This window comes from Condylostylus longicornis, unplaced genomic scaffold (assembly GCF_029603195.1).
Source record: "Condylostylus longicornis isolate FDR11 unplaced genomic scaffold, ASM2960319v2 ptg000009l, whole genome shotgun sequence".
Lineage (NCBI taxonomy): Eukaryota > Metazoa > Arthropoda > Insecta > Diptera > Dolichopodidae > Condylostylus > Condylostylus longicornis.
Genome location: NW_026577978.1, coordinates 449,553 through 464,852, shown reverse-complemented (window position 1 = coordinate 464,852; position 15,300 = coordinate 449,553). Strand labels below are relative to the sequence as shown.

General features: G+C 22.8%; 1 protein-coding gene across 5 annotated transcripts in view; it reads right to left on the bottom strand.

Annotated features, from left to right (window-relative positions):
- Window positions 1-603: 603 nt before the first annotated feature.
- Window positions 604-15,300, bottom strand: part of LOC129618530 (TPR-containing protein DDB_G0280363) — a 191,915-nt gene continuing 177,218 nt past the window's right edge. For all 5 annotated transcript variants that reach the window (XM_055533328.1, XM_055533330.1, XM_055533331.1 and 2 more), the window contains one exon: window positions 604-698. In XM_055533328.1, the coding sequence (XP_055389303.1) occupies window positions 640-698 (59 nt within the window). In that variant the 3' untranslated portion in view covers window positions 604-639. The remainder of the gene's footprint in view (window positions 699-15,300) is intronic.

The window sequence follows — 15,300 nt, the reverse complement described above, 5'->3', positions numbered from 1 at the left end:
TGATAACGAAATGATTTTTTTTCTTTCAACTTCAAGCCGATTTATTTTTACTTTACTTTGTTCGTTGTTGACAAAAGGCGAAAGAGAGTGAATAATAGAAATGAAATAATGAGAAGAGAATTTCGTATAAGAAAATATGAGAAAATTTATTTATTTTTTTTTCTCCATTTTAAAATATCATTTATCACACAGTTAGTAAATTTATATGAGTATTTTTTATTGTTCCTGTAAGAAATATTATACCCTTCTTTTTATGTTTCATATATCCTCTTTCCTGTAAACTGGATTTTTCATTCTCTTTCTCCCTCTCTCTCTCTCCAGCTTTGTATTTATGGGAGAAAGAATGTGCAATGAAAAGTAAATTATTCTTCATAATAATTAGTTTAAAACACCCAATACTAATTTAAATTAATACGAAATATTAATAATGTTAAAAAAAAAAATTTATCGTATATTTTTAGACTCAAATGATCATACATTTTTCAACAAATAAAATATATACATAGGTATATAACTTATATGTACCTATATGTCTATCATAAAAAACTATAAAAATTTTAGGTATAAGAAAATAAAAATTTTAGCAAAATGCTAAAATACATAGAAATTATAGTTAATTTTATAATTAAAAAACTATAATTAAAATTCCTTACCAACAAAAAATATTGTAATTGAAGAAAATTTTGAATCAAACTTACCTGAAATGAGAAAAAGAATAAAATAAAATTAATTTTGTTAATTGAAAAATCAATTAAAATTTTGAATAAAATTATAAATAAATTATTTCAAACTATGAATAGTTGATTCAGACTTAAAAAATTCATTCAGCAATTCCGAATTTCAATAATGACTTTAATGTGAAATAATTAATAATTAAAAAAAAAAATTAACTTTTACCATCAGAATTATTAAAAAAATTTTCATTGAAAGTGTTGATATTTTTCCGAAATATTAAAATTTATATGTACATATATTAGCAAAAATAACAGTATTTTATTCCGAAGAAAAGCGAATTTTCTTTTAATGCATCTACAAAAATGAATTCAATAAATGTACTCAGTATCACGCAATCCGGTTAATTTATTATGAATTTAAATATAGTATATAATAAATTTTGCATACTTTCAGGCGCACTTTTTTTTTATATATTAAATATAGAGAAAATCAAAATTTGTTAAAAATTTAAAGTAATTTATATTCGTATTTTCCGTTTCAATTTTTATCATAATTGTATGAAGATTTTATAAAATTAATAATTAATTTTCCCTCCAAATTATGTCAACAATTTTCTTATAATAATTATTATATTATTAAAAATATATTCCTTTATATTATATACTAAATAATTAAAAATTTTTTTTTATCAGAAATATTCCATTATTTTTATAAAAATTTCTAATATTTTTTCTTTTTATAACATTCAACAACAAAATATAAAAATTCCTATAAAAAAATTTTTAAAATATCTTTGAAAAGAAATTTTGTTTATTTTATACACTATTTGTATGCGATCACAGTATATGTATATAGACATACTCGTACATGTATTATAAATGATAGACCAAGTACAAGTACAACAAATGTGTAACAACGTATAACATGAATATTCATTTAATTTTTATTTATTTTAATATGCACCTATATAAAAATATATGTACATTCATACATATAATATAAGTATATTTACAAACAAAATATATTTACTCACTAAATTGTGTATATAGCAAATAACCTACTACCTATAGATTTAATCAACTAAAAATTCTTGAACCACTTATAAAATAATTAATTTTCTATTAAAAATAGAAGAAAAAAAAAACAAATAAAAGAATCCTTAAACATCCCATATTAAAAAAGAAGAGAGAGAGAGACAGAATGAAAAAAAAAATGATAAATGTAGAAGGATTAAAGCTCAAAATAATTAAATAAAATAAATAAGTATTTATACATACATATATTCTACACACATATATATTTGGTATATGTGTGTATATACTAGGTATATTATAATGTAAAATATATATGAAAAAATATACAAAAAAAATTTAAGGACCAAAAAAATGTGCATTATACTGTATTATAATAATAATAAATGGAAGAGGTTGAATACGAATACCGTTATACTCAAAAACAAAAAAAAAAAAGTGTTTAAAAAATTCAAACAAAAAAGGTGTTTTTATATAATTAACATTGTCTGTATTCTGCATGAAAACCATACAGTATGTATGTATGTTAATAGTATTATATGAATATGTACGAGTATAACATTTTTATAGAGTTTCCTTTACATAAGGATTCCTATTCAAAATATTTCAAAAAATTCCATATTTATACACTCAAAAAAAAAATTTTTTTTTTTATGGGTATCAACAATACAATCTCATTGTAAATTTTATGTACAGGGTGTTTGAAATTGCATTAATTTACCCAAAAGTAAACTAATATACTGGACGAAAAACGAATACGAAATATTAAATTGGCTTTTTTTTTTCAAATTTCAAGTTATTGCTTTTCCTTTCCTGTAAGTTTGAAGAAGAAGGTTATCATGTTCATTTCAATTTGCAAGGAATTTTTCGTTGAAAGTGAATAAAGTGATAATGTAGGTCAACAGAGAATAAAAAATCAATGACATTGAATTAACTGTAATTTTTTTTTTTTTGACTTAAATAACTTTTTCCCGAAGCCGTAAAAATATTTCTTATGTACAAAAACATTTTTAATCTAAATGATTCATTGATAGAAAAATAAGATTTTCCCGGATTTTCAAAATTAGATGGCTAAGTTTTCTCTGTCAAAGAACGAATGTGTTCCATATCTTGTCTCTCAAAGATCTAGTTATCGGAAAAACGAATTTTCGTTTCCAACAACTAAAAAAAGAATCGAGACAAATTATATATTTTTTGTTCGCCTATCATCGTTGGAATTGCGAACACAACTTGTTATACCCAAACTATTATACGTAAAATACTTATATACATATATGTATATTGTATTGTACATTAATTTGTTATTTTTTGTAATATCTTAAAAAAAAAGACTTCATATTTAGAACAAATTTCTTATACTTATATTGTACATACATAATTTTTTGTATTTTTCCATTTTTTTTTGTTTTCTTTTATTTAAACTTTCTTTAATTACTCTGATATTTGTATTTTGTTTTTGTTATCCTTTTTTATCTTTAATTTGTTTGCTTTTGTTTCTTCATTTTAGGATTCACATTTTTGTTTTCTGATTATTATTTCTATTTTTTTTTTAAGAACACTTTTAAATTGCAACATAATATTATGGTTGATTCCATTTCAAAAAAAAAAAGAAGAAATTGTATAAAAAAAAATTCGCAATATTTACATACATATGTACATATTTTTATTTATTTATGATGAAATGGGTAGATGATGTTTACAATAAAAATTCGAAAAATTTATTTAAGAAAATTATTAAGAATTTTGTGGTATTTACATTTACAACATGAATAAGATATTTTTTTGATTCAAAATAATTTAATTAATAAAAAAGTCTAGATCAGGAAACAAAATTGTTATAAAATATTTGAGCCGAATTTGATCCTCTCATAAACATTAACTGCTTTTTAAGGAATAGACAGAGCTCAATACCCAATATTTTTTCGCATGTATATATTCTCTTAAACATCACAATAAAGTGAAAATTGAGGAAACATTTTCTTAAAGGACAATCTGGTATTTTCTTTTGCATACTAGAATTTTAATTTTAACAAGGAACCCATGACCGTACATTTTAATTTATTAATATTTTTTGATAAATTTCTCAATTTTCTTGGATTATTTCTTTATAGCTGTTAAGAAATTTCTATTTACATACACACACATAAGAAATTGTGATTGTATGCCGGTAACAATTTGCCGGTAGTTTATTCATACCTCTGTATATTAGCTGGTAAAATATCCGCCTAGAAAACGCTAGGTCATTGGTTTGAGCCCAATTCGTGAAGATAATTTTTTCAATTTTTCAGTCTTGACTTATTCTTTTGGTTACGTCATCCATCTGTTCTACAGTTGTATTAGGGAATTTCTATTATAGGCTTTTAAACTAACACTTATAAATTAAATCTCATCAAAATACAAAACTATTGTGTATAGAAAACTATGTATGTATATTGTATAACTGTTATGGTATCTAAAATAAATATGCAACAAATTTAATTACATAAAATATAGGAAATTTCTGACTCATAATTAAACCGTTCGTATATTATATATTTTACTGTAATCCATACATTATTTACTAAGGTAGTAAATGAGAAAAATATATATAAAAAAAAGCAAAAACGGATATCAATTTATTTAAATTTTAAATAAAAATCACACACATATATAAACATACACACGTGTCTTGCATATATAAATATATTTGCAATCACATGAATAATCTTACATATATTCTTAAATATACACAATTTTCCATTTATATTAAGAGAAATAATGATAACAATAATGAGAATAAAATGAAAAAAAAAGAACGAAAGAAAAAAAAGAGAATAAAAGAAAAAAATTCTTTGTTTTCTTTATTTTTTCTTTTCTCTTCTATTTTTGCTTTTCTTTTGATTCTTTTCTCTAAATGTTTTCATGTTAATGCTCAATGCATAACTTTGGTTTTTCTTTTCAATTATTTCTTTTTATTTGCACATTTTTCATCTCGTTTTGTTTTTGCTTTTCTTCTATATTTAATTTCATTTAACTAACACTAATAAGCCTGAAAATAATCTAAGAATGCATCACCTAACAAACATCCCAAAAATAACTGTACAATAAGTCCGTTTTTTTTCTTTCATTCTTACTTCTTTTTTTCGTTATGCATATTTTTTTTTTTGTTTTTTCATTTTGTAACATTTAAGTAGAAATTTCTATGCAATAGAATAACAGGAAACATTTTTATATACAAATGTAATTTTATAATATGCACAATGCACATATACCCATATAAATAGTGTGTATGTTCATAGAATATTGAGAGAAAGGATACTTAAGTATTCTAAAAGGATACTTTATGAACATGAAAAGAATAAGAAAATAGAAATAGAACAATATAAATATTAGAAAAGCGGAAACACATTTTCTATTCTGTTAAGTGTTGCTTGTTTTTTTCTCCCTCTTTTTTCTGTCTTTTTCTTCTGTATTTTATAGTTTCTTTTTTCGTTTTTTTTTTTCATTGCTTTCAAGAGCACTATGGAATAAAGAAAAAATTCTTTATTCTTTTCTTTTATAATTTTTGAATTTGAAATTATTTTTTTTCATTTTATATTTTAAATTTTTCTTTTTCTTTTATCTTTGTTTTTCATTTTAATTTTTTTTTCTCTCTTCTATTATTTTGTGCTCGATTTTGATACTCACGAGAAAAAAAAAATCTCACTTCAAGGATCCATGAATTTTTTTTATTTTTTGGATTTTTTGTTCTTCTTTTTCAAGATAAACTATTGAAACTTTTAAGCTTTCTAACACTGAGATATTTTCTTTTTTGTATACATTAAAAAATGAAAGGAAAAAAAGCAAATTTCAAGTATGTTTGTATATTTATAATAAATTTACACACATATATATATATATATATATATATATATATATATATGTACAAGAAAGGTGTGTGTATGAATACATATATATTTTTCAACATGCTTGCAGTCAATTTAGAAAAAAATAAGGAATATATTTAAGGAATCAAGATACCAAAATAAAGAGGAAAAAAATGATGAAAACAAAAGAAAAAAAAAATTCAAAAAATATTATTAAAAAACTTTTTCGATTTAAAGTAGTTATTTTTGTTGCCAAATCTAATTGAATTTTTATTTTAAATTGTATTTTTAACATGCATAAGAAATTTTTTTCTTGGTTAAATATTGGAATATTTAACGCTATTTTAAATTTTTTTTATTAAATTTCTTATTATTAAATATACATAGATTTCAACTACCGCTGATTCAACTTAATTTTTCCCCTTAGTGTACAAAAATATTAAAACTTATTCCAAAAATTTCATCGAATTTATTTGTTTAAATTGTTTTTAAGCAGTTGATATCAGTACACACTGAAAATTTTTGTTAAATTGCCAATTAGGAGCAAAACATATAGATTAACACAGAAAATTTGCAGACAATCCTTGTGCAATATACGCAATATTTTTTTGATTTTCTTAAAAAATCTTGAATTCTTTATTACGAGTATGTAATTTTTTAATATTTTCAATTAATTACTAATCCCTCGTTCTTAGTCCTTTTTGGAACCAAGAATTTACGAATTTTAACAAAATGATTCACACCTAATTATTATATAAGAAAAATTAACTCTTTTGGGTTATTTATAAAACAAAAAAAAATATTTTGAGTGAGTTTTAAATGACTCAAAAAGAAAAAATCGTAATGAATTTTTAAGGGACTTATTCGAATTTGAAAACTGCTAAAATTAATAACCGAATGATGTAGATTATTCTTGTTTTACACGCTCTTGAAATTCTTCTGGCCATCATTCTCTATACTCTATTGGAACAAATTATTTTCTTTCTTCTTAAAATCAAAAATTAAATTTCTTTCTTCTTATAATTAAAAACGAAATATATAATCAACTAAAATTACAGTTTGTCTACAGAATAACTATATTTTAAATAAATTTGGGAAATTAAAGGAACTTGTTGCCAATTATTCCAAAATCATGTTTCAAATTACAAGAATTTTTCTATTTTAATTACAACTTTTGATAAAAAAAAATTATAAATAAAAACTCGTGCAGTTTTTTTTTCTATGTTTTTTGTGAAAATTTTTATTTATGTTTACAATTTGTTCTCTACCTTTTCTAAATATTAGAAAATATTTTCCTATATAATTTTTTTCATTCGTATTGAATGGACTGTTTAATATTTTTTTCTATTCCACTTATCTTTAAATTTCTCACACTCCTACCTAACTTAAACAACATGATAAAATTTTTCATTTGTTTAATTTTACTTTTTCCCTCGTAAATTTCTTCTCTTCATCTTAAATTTCTTCCTCAACTCCATTTTTTACTTATTTTACATTTACATACTCAGGTTGCACTGCATACTCATTTCACCGTTTTCACATTCTGAATGCATTTTTTCTATAAATATTATTTTTTCTTTTTACATTTATTGTTTTCAATCAACATTGGACTGTTTTTTATTTTCCTTTCAATAATAATAATAAAATCCTTTCGGTTTTATTTTCTTTCTATAACTTACATACATTCATATTTATATATTTCATAATGCACATTCATATTTATGTATTTACTTGTATGTCGATATAGCAGTATACCAAGTTTTTTTCATAGTAATATAAATTTCATTAGTAATATAAATTTAAAGTTCCATTTGTAACGCTAACCAATATGAATCTAAAATGTGTATATTTTTAAAAATATTCATATTTATATTCGAATTTTGTTGCCCCTAATTCTCTCTACCCTAATTCGAAAACGAATTGAACATAATCTATCGAATGCTCTTAAATTTTTAAGAAATATAATTTTCAGCAGTGATTTAGGTACATAGTTCAAAATTCAACATCACTTTTTCTACAACTTTTAGTCAGGATTCCAACAATTTCTCTTTAAATCGTCATACACATAACTACAAAAAATAAATTAATTATTTTAACTTCAAAAATTACAGAAAATAACAAATGCTCAAATTTTAGAATTCTAAAATAAATGAGGCCAAAAATTTTCGCACAGATATTGCTTAGGGTTAACAACACCAATTTTGCCTTTTCTCATTTCTTATTTAGTTTTCGATAGCATTTTTCCAGGTATACTTACTTTAACACAAAATTTAAACAAAACTTATAAAAAAAATAAATAGAAAAATGAGAAGTTCATATTGGCATCCAATTTTATTTTCTATTTTACTTAAATATTTACGCATACACATGTATATGTATAGATTAAATTTAACATGTAAGAATTTCAACATTTATATGGGAAGAGGAGGAGTACTGATAGAAAAATTTCTTAACCACATTACATGACTTTCATATTTTTTTTTCTGAATACATAAAATTTTAATAAAATATACAAAAAATATTATTTTCATATTTACATGTAGTAGCTTTAAATAATGCACATAGGATATTGCATTTATTGTAAAAAATAGAAAAAAAACGTTGAACACAAAAGAATTCAAAAAATAAAAGAAAAATCGACTGTGGTGAACGTTTTTTTTTTTTCTTCGAAATAAAATATGCAAAAAAAAAATATTATTTTCCATTTTTCTCCTTCTACCTCAACATAGTTCTCTTCTATACCTATATTCCCTCTCAGCTTTCACTCTTCTCTTCAATTTGTTAATACCATCCTCTTTCTCTTCTTTACGAATATTTTCTTTTTCTTATATTGTAAATATTAACAAAAAAATAATATTGTGAATGAAATTAAAAAAAAAAAAACAAATTTGCAATTTCATTTCATTTTGATTAAGTTTTTACTCTTCTCCTATTTTTTATGACTTTTATCACTAAAAATCTACGTACCATAGTTCATAAACGGTATACCCCATTAATAGAAATATAGAATTGTTGAATTGACTTCATAGATATGGAAAATTATTTAAACATTTTGTGTAACTTTCATTTTAATATTTGTACCCCTAAAAGTATGCTATTTTACTACAACATTTTTTGTGTTGTGTGCAAGTTATTTTGACTTTCTTTTTAACAGAGTTAAAAAGAAAATATCGTCAATATTAGAAAAATGCAATAATGGTTTACGAATTTATAAAATTTTTAAATATTAAAAGTAAAATTTAATATCTTTCGTATACTGCTTAATATGAACCTGATTAAAGAGTGGTGATTATTAAACAAGTTAACAAGTATTAGACTTCAAGTTTTACTTTTTCCCGTAGATTTTTCAATTATTAAGAATTAAAATTGAAATTCTTAAATATCTTTTATAAAAAATCTTCATGTAGCAAAATTCCAAGATTCCAAACGGTGTGTTCAATATTTGCCATAGAACAGATGAGAAAAACCTTTTCTGAATATTAAAATAAAATTTTAACATAAAAATTGTAAGAAACAAAAATTTAAATAAATTAAATCAGAAACAATAGCAGGAAATAAAATACAAAAACCATCATCATATCAAAAACCTAAAGGTAAAAAAAAAATTTAACATTATAAAATTTTTTAACTTAATTTTTCTTATTTTTCCATTTCTTTTTTTTTAAATTATTCCACAAATATGCATAATTGAAATGGAAACAAAAAATAACCAATATTTAAGGGTTTTCTGAAAGATGCAAGGAATATCTTAATTTTAAGAACAACAATTTTGAAATGAAACTGAAAAGCTTTTTGAACATAAATTCAGAAAATGGAATTTATTCGAAATTGGAAAATGGAACTTTTTCGAAATTCGAGAATTAAACTGCCTTGATTCTCAATTATCAAAATTCTTATATTACATTTCTAAAAAACTTAAACTTATTAATTAAAGCCTATTTTTTATTCCTCTCTCTTATTGCTGGATTTATAGAATTATTGTACGACTCCTGGGAGATATGCAATATTCTATCAATCTGCTAGAAAACAAATGTAAATGTTAATTTAATTTAATTTCTGCTTTCTTTGAAGCAACATTAAATTTGGATTTTGCAACTGTACTCCATACTAGATGATCATACATAAGAGTGGCCTGAAAAACTCCTTTAAATATTAAAATTTTATTTTCTTTATTCAACAGAGATTTTCTATTAATAACTGTGTATAGTACTTTTGTAAAAAGATCTAATTTGTTGACATTCCTAGCGATATGTGACTTAGAAAGTAATTTTTTATCGAGGTGAATCCTCAGATAGGTGACACGATCCTTTTCCCATTTTACCCGGTTTTCATTCAAAGAAACTTTGGTTTTCTAATTCCTGTGAAAAAAAAGTCTATTAAATTTATCAAAACCTTAGATACTAGATCAAAAGAAGCCCAAGAATATAAAATTGAGTATAAAATTGAATTTGTAATAAAATTAAACTCACTATCGATTACAAATACTCAAATAATTGATAAAAAAAAAAATAATAATGTAAATGCACTCCTAATTTAATAAATTTTATAAATTCAATAATTTGCCACCACAGGGAACTTTATAAACGTATCCTTATTGTTTTTTTCTTTATAATAATAAAGGTAGCAAAAAAAAAGTGACTTTACCCAATATTATTCAAGCGTAATAATTTCGTTTATGGTTTTTGTTTTTTTTTTTATTATTTTTTGACTATCTGCAGTTTCGATTTAAATACACACCATCAACAAAAACGAAGAAAAAAATATTTTTTTTTTCCTTTACATTTCCTCCACATTATTTTATTTTTTATCATTTTCTTGTTGTTGTTGTTTTTTTATACTTTCTGCTCTGCAAATATTGTCACGTACAATAAAATAATATTTTCTGTCAAATGAAATTCAACAACAATAAAATAATAATAACAATCGCAAAATAAAAACTATAAAAAGTAAAAAGACAAAAAAACAATTTTGTATTAAAATCGCTATAGAACACGTAATGCTTCCAAAAGAATCTTCAATTTTTAACCCATCATCGCATATCCTTGATATTTAAATTTTCATATTATTTTTGTTTTGTTTTTCTTTTTCATTTATTTTTTTTTTACATATAATAGTGTAAGCATACAAACTAAATTCTATAAGTTAAAAATGGATGTATGTGTATAAGTATGTACTTATATGTCAAGTTATGTATAAAATTAGTATAGACACCCTGAATTCTAAGTGATGCACCATTAATTTAACTACAGATTCAATACACGTACATGTTATATATACATGTATAAAATTTGTTGTGGATTGAAATTTTAACATTAAAGTTAAAGTGGCAATCATAGTCAGCCATAGTCAACCATTCTCTAACCACCTGTGATATTTTAAATGTAATTTTGTATTCATTCTTTCAATTATAAAAAATATACCCATAACATTTCCTTAAAATTTTTGTAAATATTCTATATTACATTATGTATATGTATATATATATATTGAATTTACAATAGTCATGTTTGTTTTATTTTTTCTGTATTTTTCTTTATTCTTATGTGCAATCATCGATGACAAGCGAGAAAATTTTCTATATAATAATATTGAGACACATAAACTATTCATTTTTATTTTATAAAAACTTTGTGTACACATACATACCTACATATATTAAATTATGTATCTGTATATTATATATTGTAAATTAACATGACTGTAAATACGACAGATGCATATACAGAATTTTTTTTTTTGTTAAAACGAAAAATTAAAAGAGGAAAAATAAAACCAACAACATCACCGGAACTTATTTTCTTCGCGACATTTTATAGGTACCACATACATATTAATATCTAGGTAGATACATTTATGTATTTTTCTTTACATTTTAAAAATTTACATACCCAGTTATATATAAGTGAAATGCACTTAATGCACAACTACATATAAATAAACAGAAAAAATAATTTCAGTATAAAAGAACATTATAGGAGCAACAACGAATTCAACACGAATTTTTGTTTTTTTTCTTTTTTACTGCTTATTGTACCGAGAGTCTCTTTCTCTTCTCATTCAACGTCCCAATTCAAATCATTTTGTTCTACTTTCATGTTCCTTTACGGTATTTTTTCTCTGTATATAAATTCATTTAAAGATTGCCATCATATCAAAATAAAATGAGAAAATATTAAAGTATTGAAAAAAAGGAAATATTAAAGCCATATTATAATATATTGTTGTTTGGAATGGTCCGAGCTACAGATTAGTAACACTCCGTGACTAGTAGTTCAAATTTAGGTACATGTGAACATAAAAATTGTTTTAAAAGAATATTATCAAAAAAAGACCATATTAATAAGGTTTGGTTGAGCTATTGGTGAAAATGATGAAAATTACCTATCAATCGCTTTATCAACTTTTAAAATATATCAGCAAAAATAGTTTTTATTAATTCCACAATTTTTAAGACTTTTAGTGTCATATCTGAGGCTATTAAAGGAGTCAGAGTGCGCATGGGTTCTATGCTAATAACAAAGAAATTTTAATAATTTTTTTTTGAAGAATTTCAATTCTTGAATGAATTTCAGGAGAAATTGTCTAAGCCTTGTGCAATAATTTTGTCCAATTATCATATAAAATCTCAACAATCTAAATTAAAGTCAAAATGAAGTGATTTTGTAATCATACGAATATTCAACTGTTATTATTAATAAATAAAATTTGTCTTGATTAGGATACCATAATTTTGTAATCACACCAATATTGAATTTTTATGATTAATAAATAAAATTATTTTTTAATTTATTTAAATACCAAATTACATGAGCCAAAACATACGTTCATAATATTACTAAGCTGGTCTCATCAAATAAATTTTTAAAGAAAACTTATAAATCCCATATTACATACTTATTTTTTAACTCAATTTTCTCTTATAAATTTTGTTTTCATCTCATAGATTTAACTTTTAAGTAGAAGTAAAATATGTGGAAAATATTTAAATTTTCATTTTTCAACTTTTCTTTTTCTCTGTTTTTTTTTTGTTATTGTTTTATTATTAGTTTTGATAGTGTAAGTGTGAAAAATAAAATAAAAAAAAAACTTTATTCTAAAAGCAGAGAAAAAAAGAAAAATATGTCAGAAAGGACATTTGATTTTATTTTATTTTTATTCTTGTTCCTAATTTTAAATGCAATGTAAATATTGACAGTATTAATAGAAAACAAAAATTTTATATTACAAGCAAAAAAATACATAAAAATTAAAACACAGAAAAGCATTACTAATACCATCAAAACCTTTATTCTACATTAAATGTTGAATAGCGCATACAAAAACTTTTTTCAATAGTTTTGAAAAAAAAAAAGTAAAAAAAGCTTCTTTAAAAATAAAATTGCAATATTTTCAGTACCATTCTCAATAAACTGCATATCCGCACACAAACATACATTTATTGAATCCATAAAACTTAATGCATACACAAATGGTTAGCACGAATATAGAGAAAAGCTGACAAAAAAAAGTATAGGATTGCGAATGTGCTCTTCAAAGAAAAACATAAAAATTTTCCATTTTGTTTTCCTCAAATACACTCTCTAGTATCCATACAAATGCAAACTAGTATACAGAAAAAATTAAGTAGGTACCCAGAAAAATAAAAAAAATTGTATATGAGGGTAATAAGAATAAATAAAAGTAAAAGAAAAAAAAAATCTTAACAAAAAAAGAAAACGGAAAAAGAAAAACGAGAATAAGAGAAAAACAAGGTGGAAATAAAAACAAAACACGAGTTGAATTTTTCGTAGTGAAAAAGTACATAAAAAAAAAAAATATGAAAAAATTTTTTTGCTGAGAAGAAAATTTAAAAAAACAAATTGAGAGTAAATAAAACTCTCTCGTGTCGTTGAAATTATTTAGAGAAGGAAGAAGAAAATTGAAGAAAAGCGGAAAAGAAGAAAAAAGAAGAAAACAAAAAATTTTCCCAATTTTTAACTATTTCATTTTATGTAAATTTCGTTCTCTCTCTCGCTCTCTCTTTGATTTGTAATACTCTCCTCATTACTTATTCTTGTCGCAATTCTTTCTTACACATAAAATTTTCTTTCGTATTATTTTTCCTTCTCCCTACAAAAAACGGAGAGATGCTTAATATTTTTTTAATTTACTTTATTTTATTCACATTCTTCCATCAAAAGAAACATGAACTGCAAAAATATTATTTCAATAACGATTTCTGCTCCATTTGACGCCAAAATTTAAATTTAAATTTGGGCTATAAGCTAATTAAGAAACCTAAATAGCACTTCTTCAATCAATTCTAAAACTAAAATATTGTTAAAATATTAGACTTACTAAGCGAAATTTTAAGTTTTGTTCACAAATTTGCTAAGTTATTATCAAATTAGCAATTTTGCCCCTAATTATATGCAAAATTTTTGTTGAAAGAAAATATTTTTATTGACTATAATTTCAATTGCGGTTTAATTAAAAATCTTATTTAATTTTTAGAAAATCATAATAAATCGGAAATGAAAAACAGATTTTTAATTACACATTTAGAATTTACTCTAACTACATTTGGATTTTATTCTAAACCAAAAATTTTCTGTAAAAGCAGTCTTTTTACAAATTCATTACTAATTTCTTGGAAGTTTTAATCTTTCCTGAAAATTTTAGAGATTATTCCTTAAAAATTTCACATTTGTCTTGGTACAATAAGACAAAAAATTATGAGACTTTCATATGAAATTCACTAAAGTCTTGGCGACTCGATATCTTTGCATTTACGAGAAACATAAACATATCATTTTGTTGCAACATAGCACATTAATAATTTGGAAATTGGAAAATTTAAAATCAATCAATTTTATTTCAAATAAATTTTCGGTCTCTTGCACACATTTTTGAAGAGAGAGTGTAAATCAAATTTTTTCAAAGTAAAATGGAGCAATGCTTAAGTTGGATTTTGTAAAATGAACAGCCAAATGATGAATTCTAATCCAGTCTACAAAAATAAATAAATATAAATACTACTCTTAAAGGAGACGAATGCGCCATGCATCAACGTTTTATAATTTTGTAAAAGTGTTAGTTAGTTAGTTACAACTAATTCATATTAAAAAATTTCACACAAGTGAAAGCAAAGAAAATCACCTTTTTTTTACTATATTTTTAATCCTTTTCAAATAACAAAAGAAAAAAAAATATTTTTTTTTCCTTTTCTTCAATAAACAATAGGAAATTTCAAAAGGATTAAAAATAAAACACAAAAATTGTATGTATATAGAAAAAAAATAAACAAAAATAGAAACTGAAACAATTTTTCTGAATTGTTTTAAAAGCTTAATTTTCTAAAAGAAAAGAACAGAAAAAAAAAAACAAAACTAAAAAACAATGAAAAGAAAACCTCAAAAGGACCTCTTTAAGGCGATTTTTCTTTTGGCTTGTGCTTTCATTGTGATTTTTTATTCTTATTCATTTAACGCTACTGCACTTTGTTACCTATTAAACCTCCTTTATTTTTCTTTTTTGATTTTCATTTTGAAAAGGTTAAATAATTATTTTAAAAACACAAAAAAAAAACTTTTATTTTTTTTTTCTTCTCACTTCCATACTTCATGTATAGCTAGTTGGTGTTTCTTATAAATCGATTTATGAAATTATTGTTAAAGAAAATTACGACATAAAAGTAGAAAAAAATTTTTTTTAATGTAAAAGGCATTCAAAAGGATTCAAAAGAAAATGAATTAAATGGTGGTGGTGTG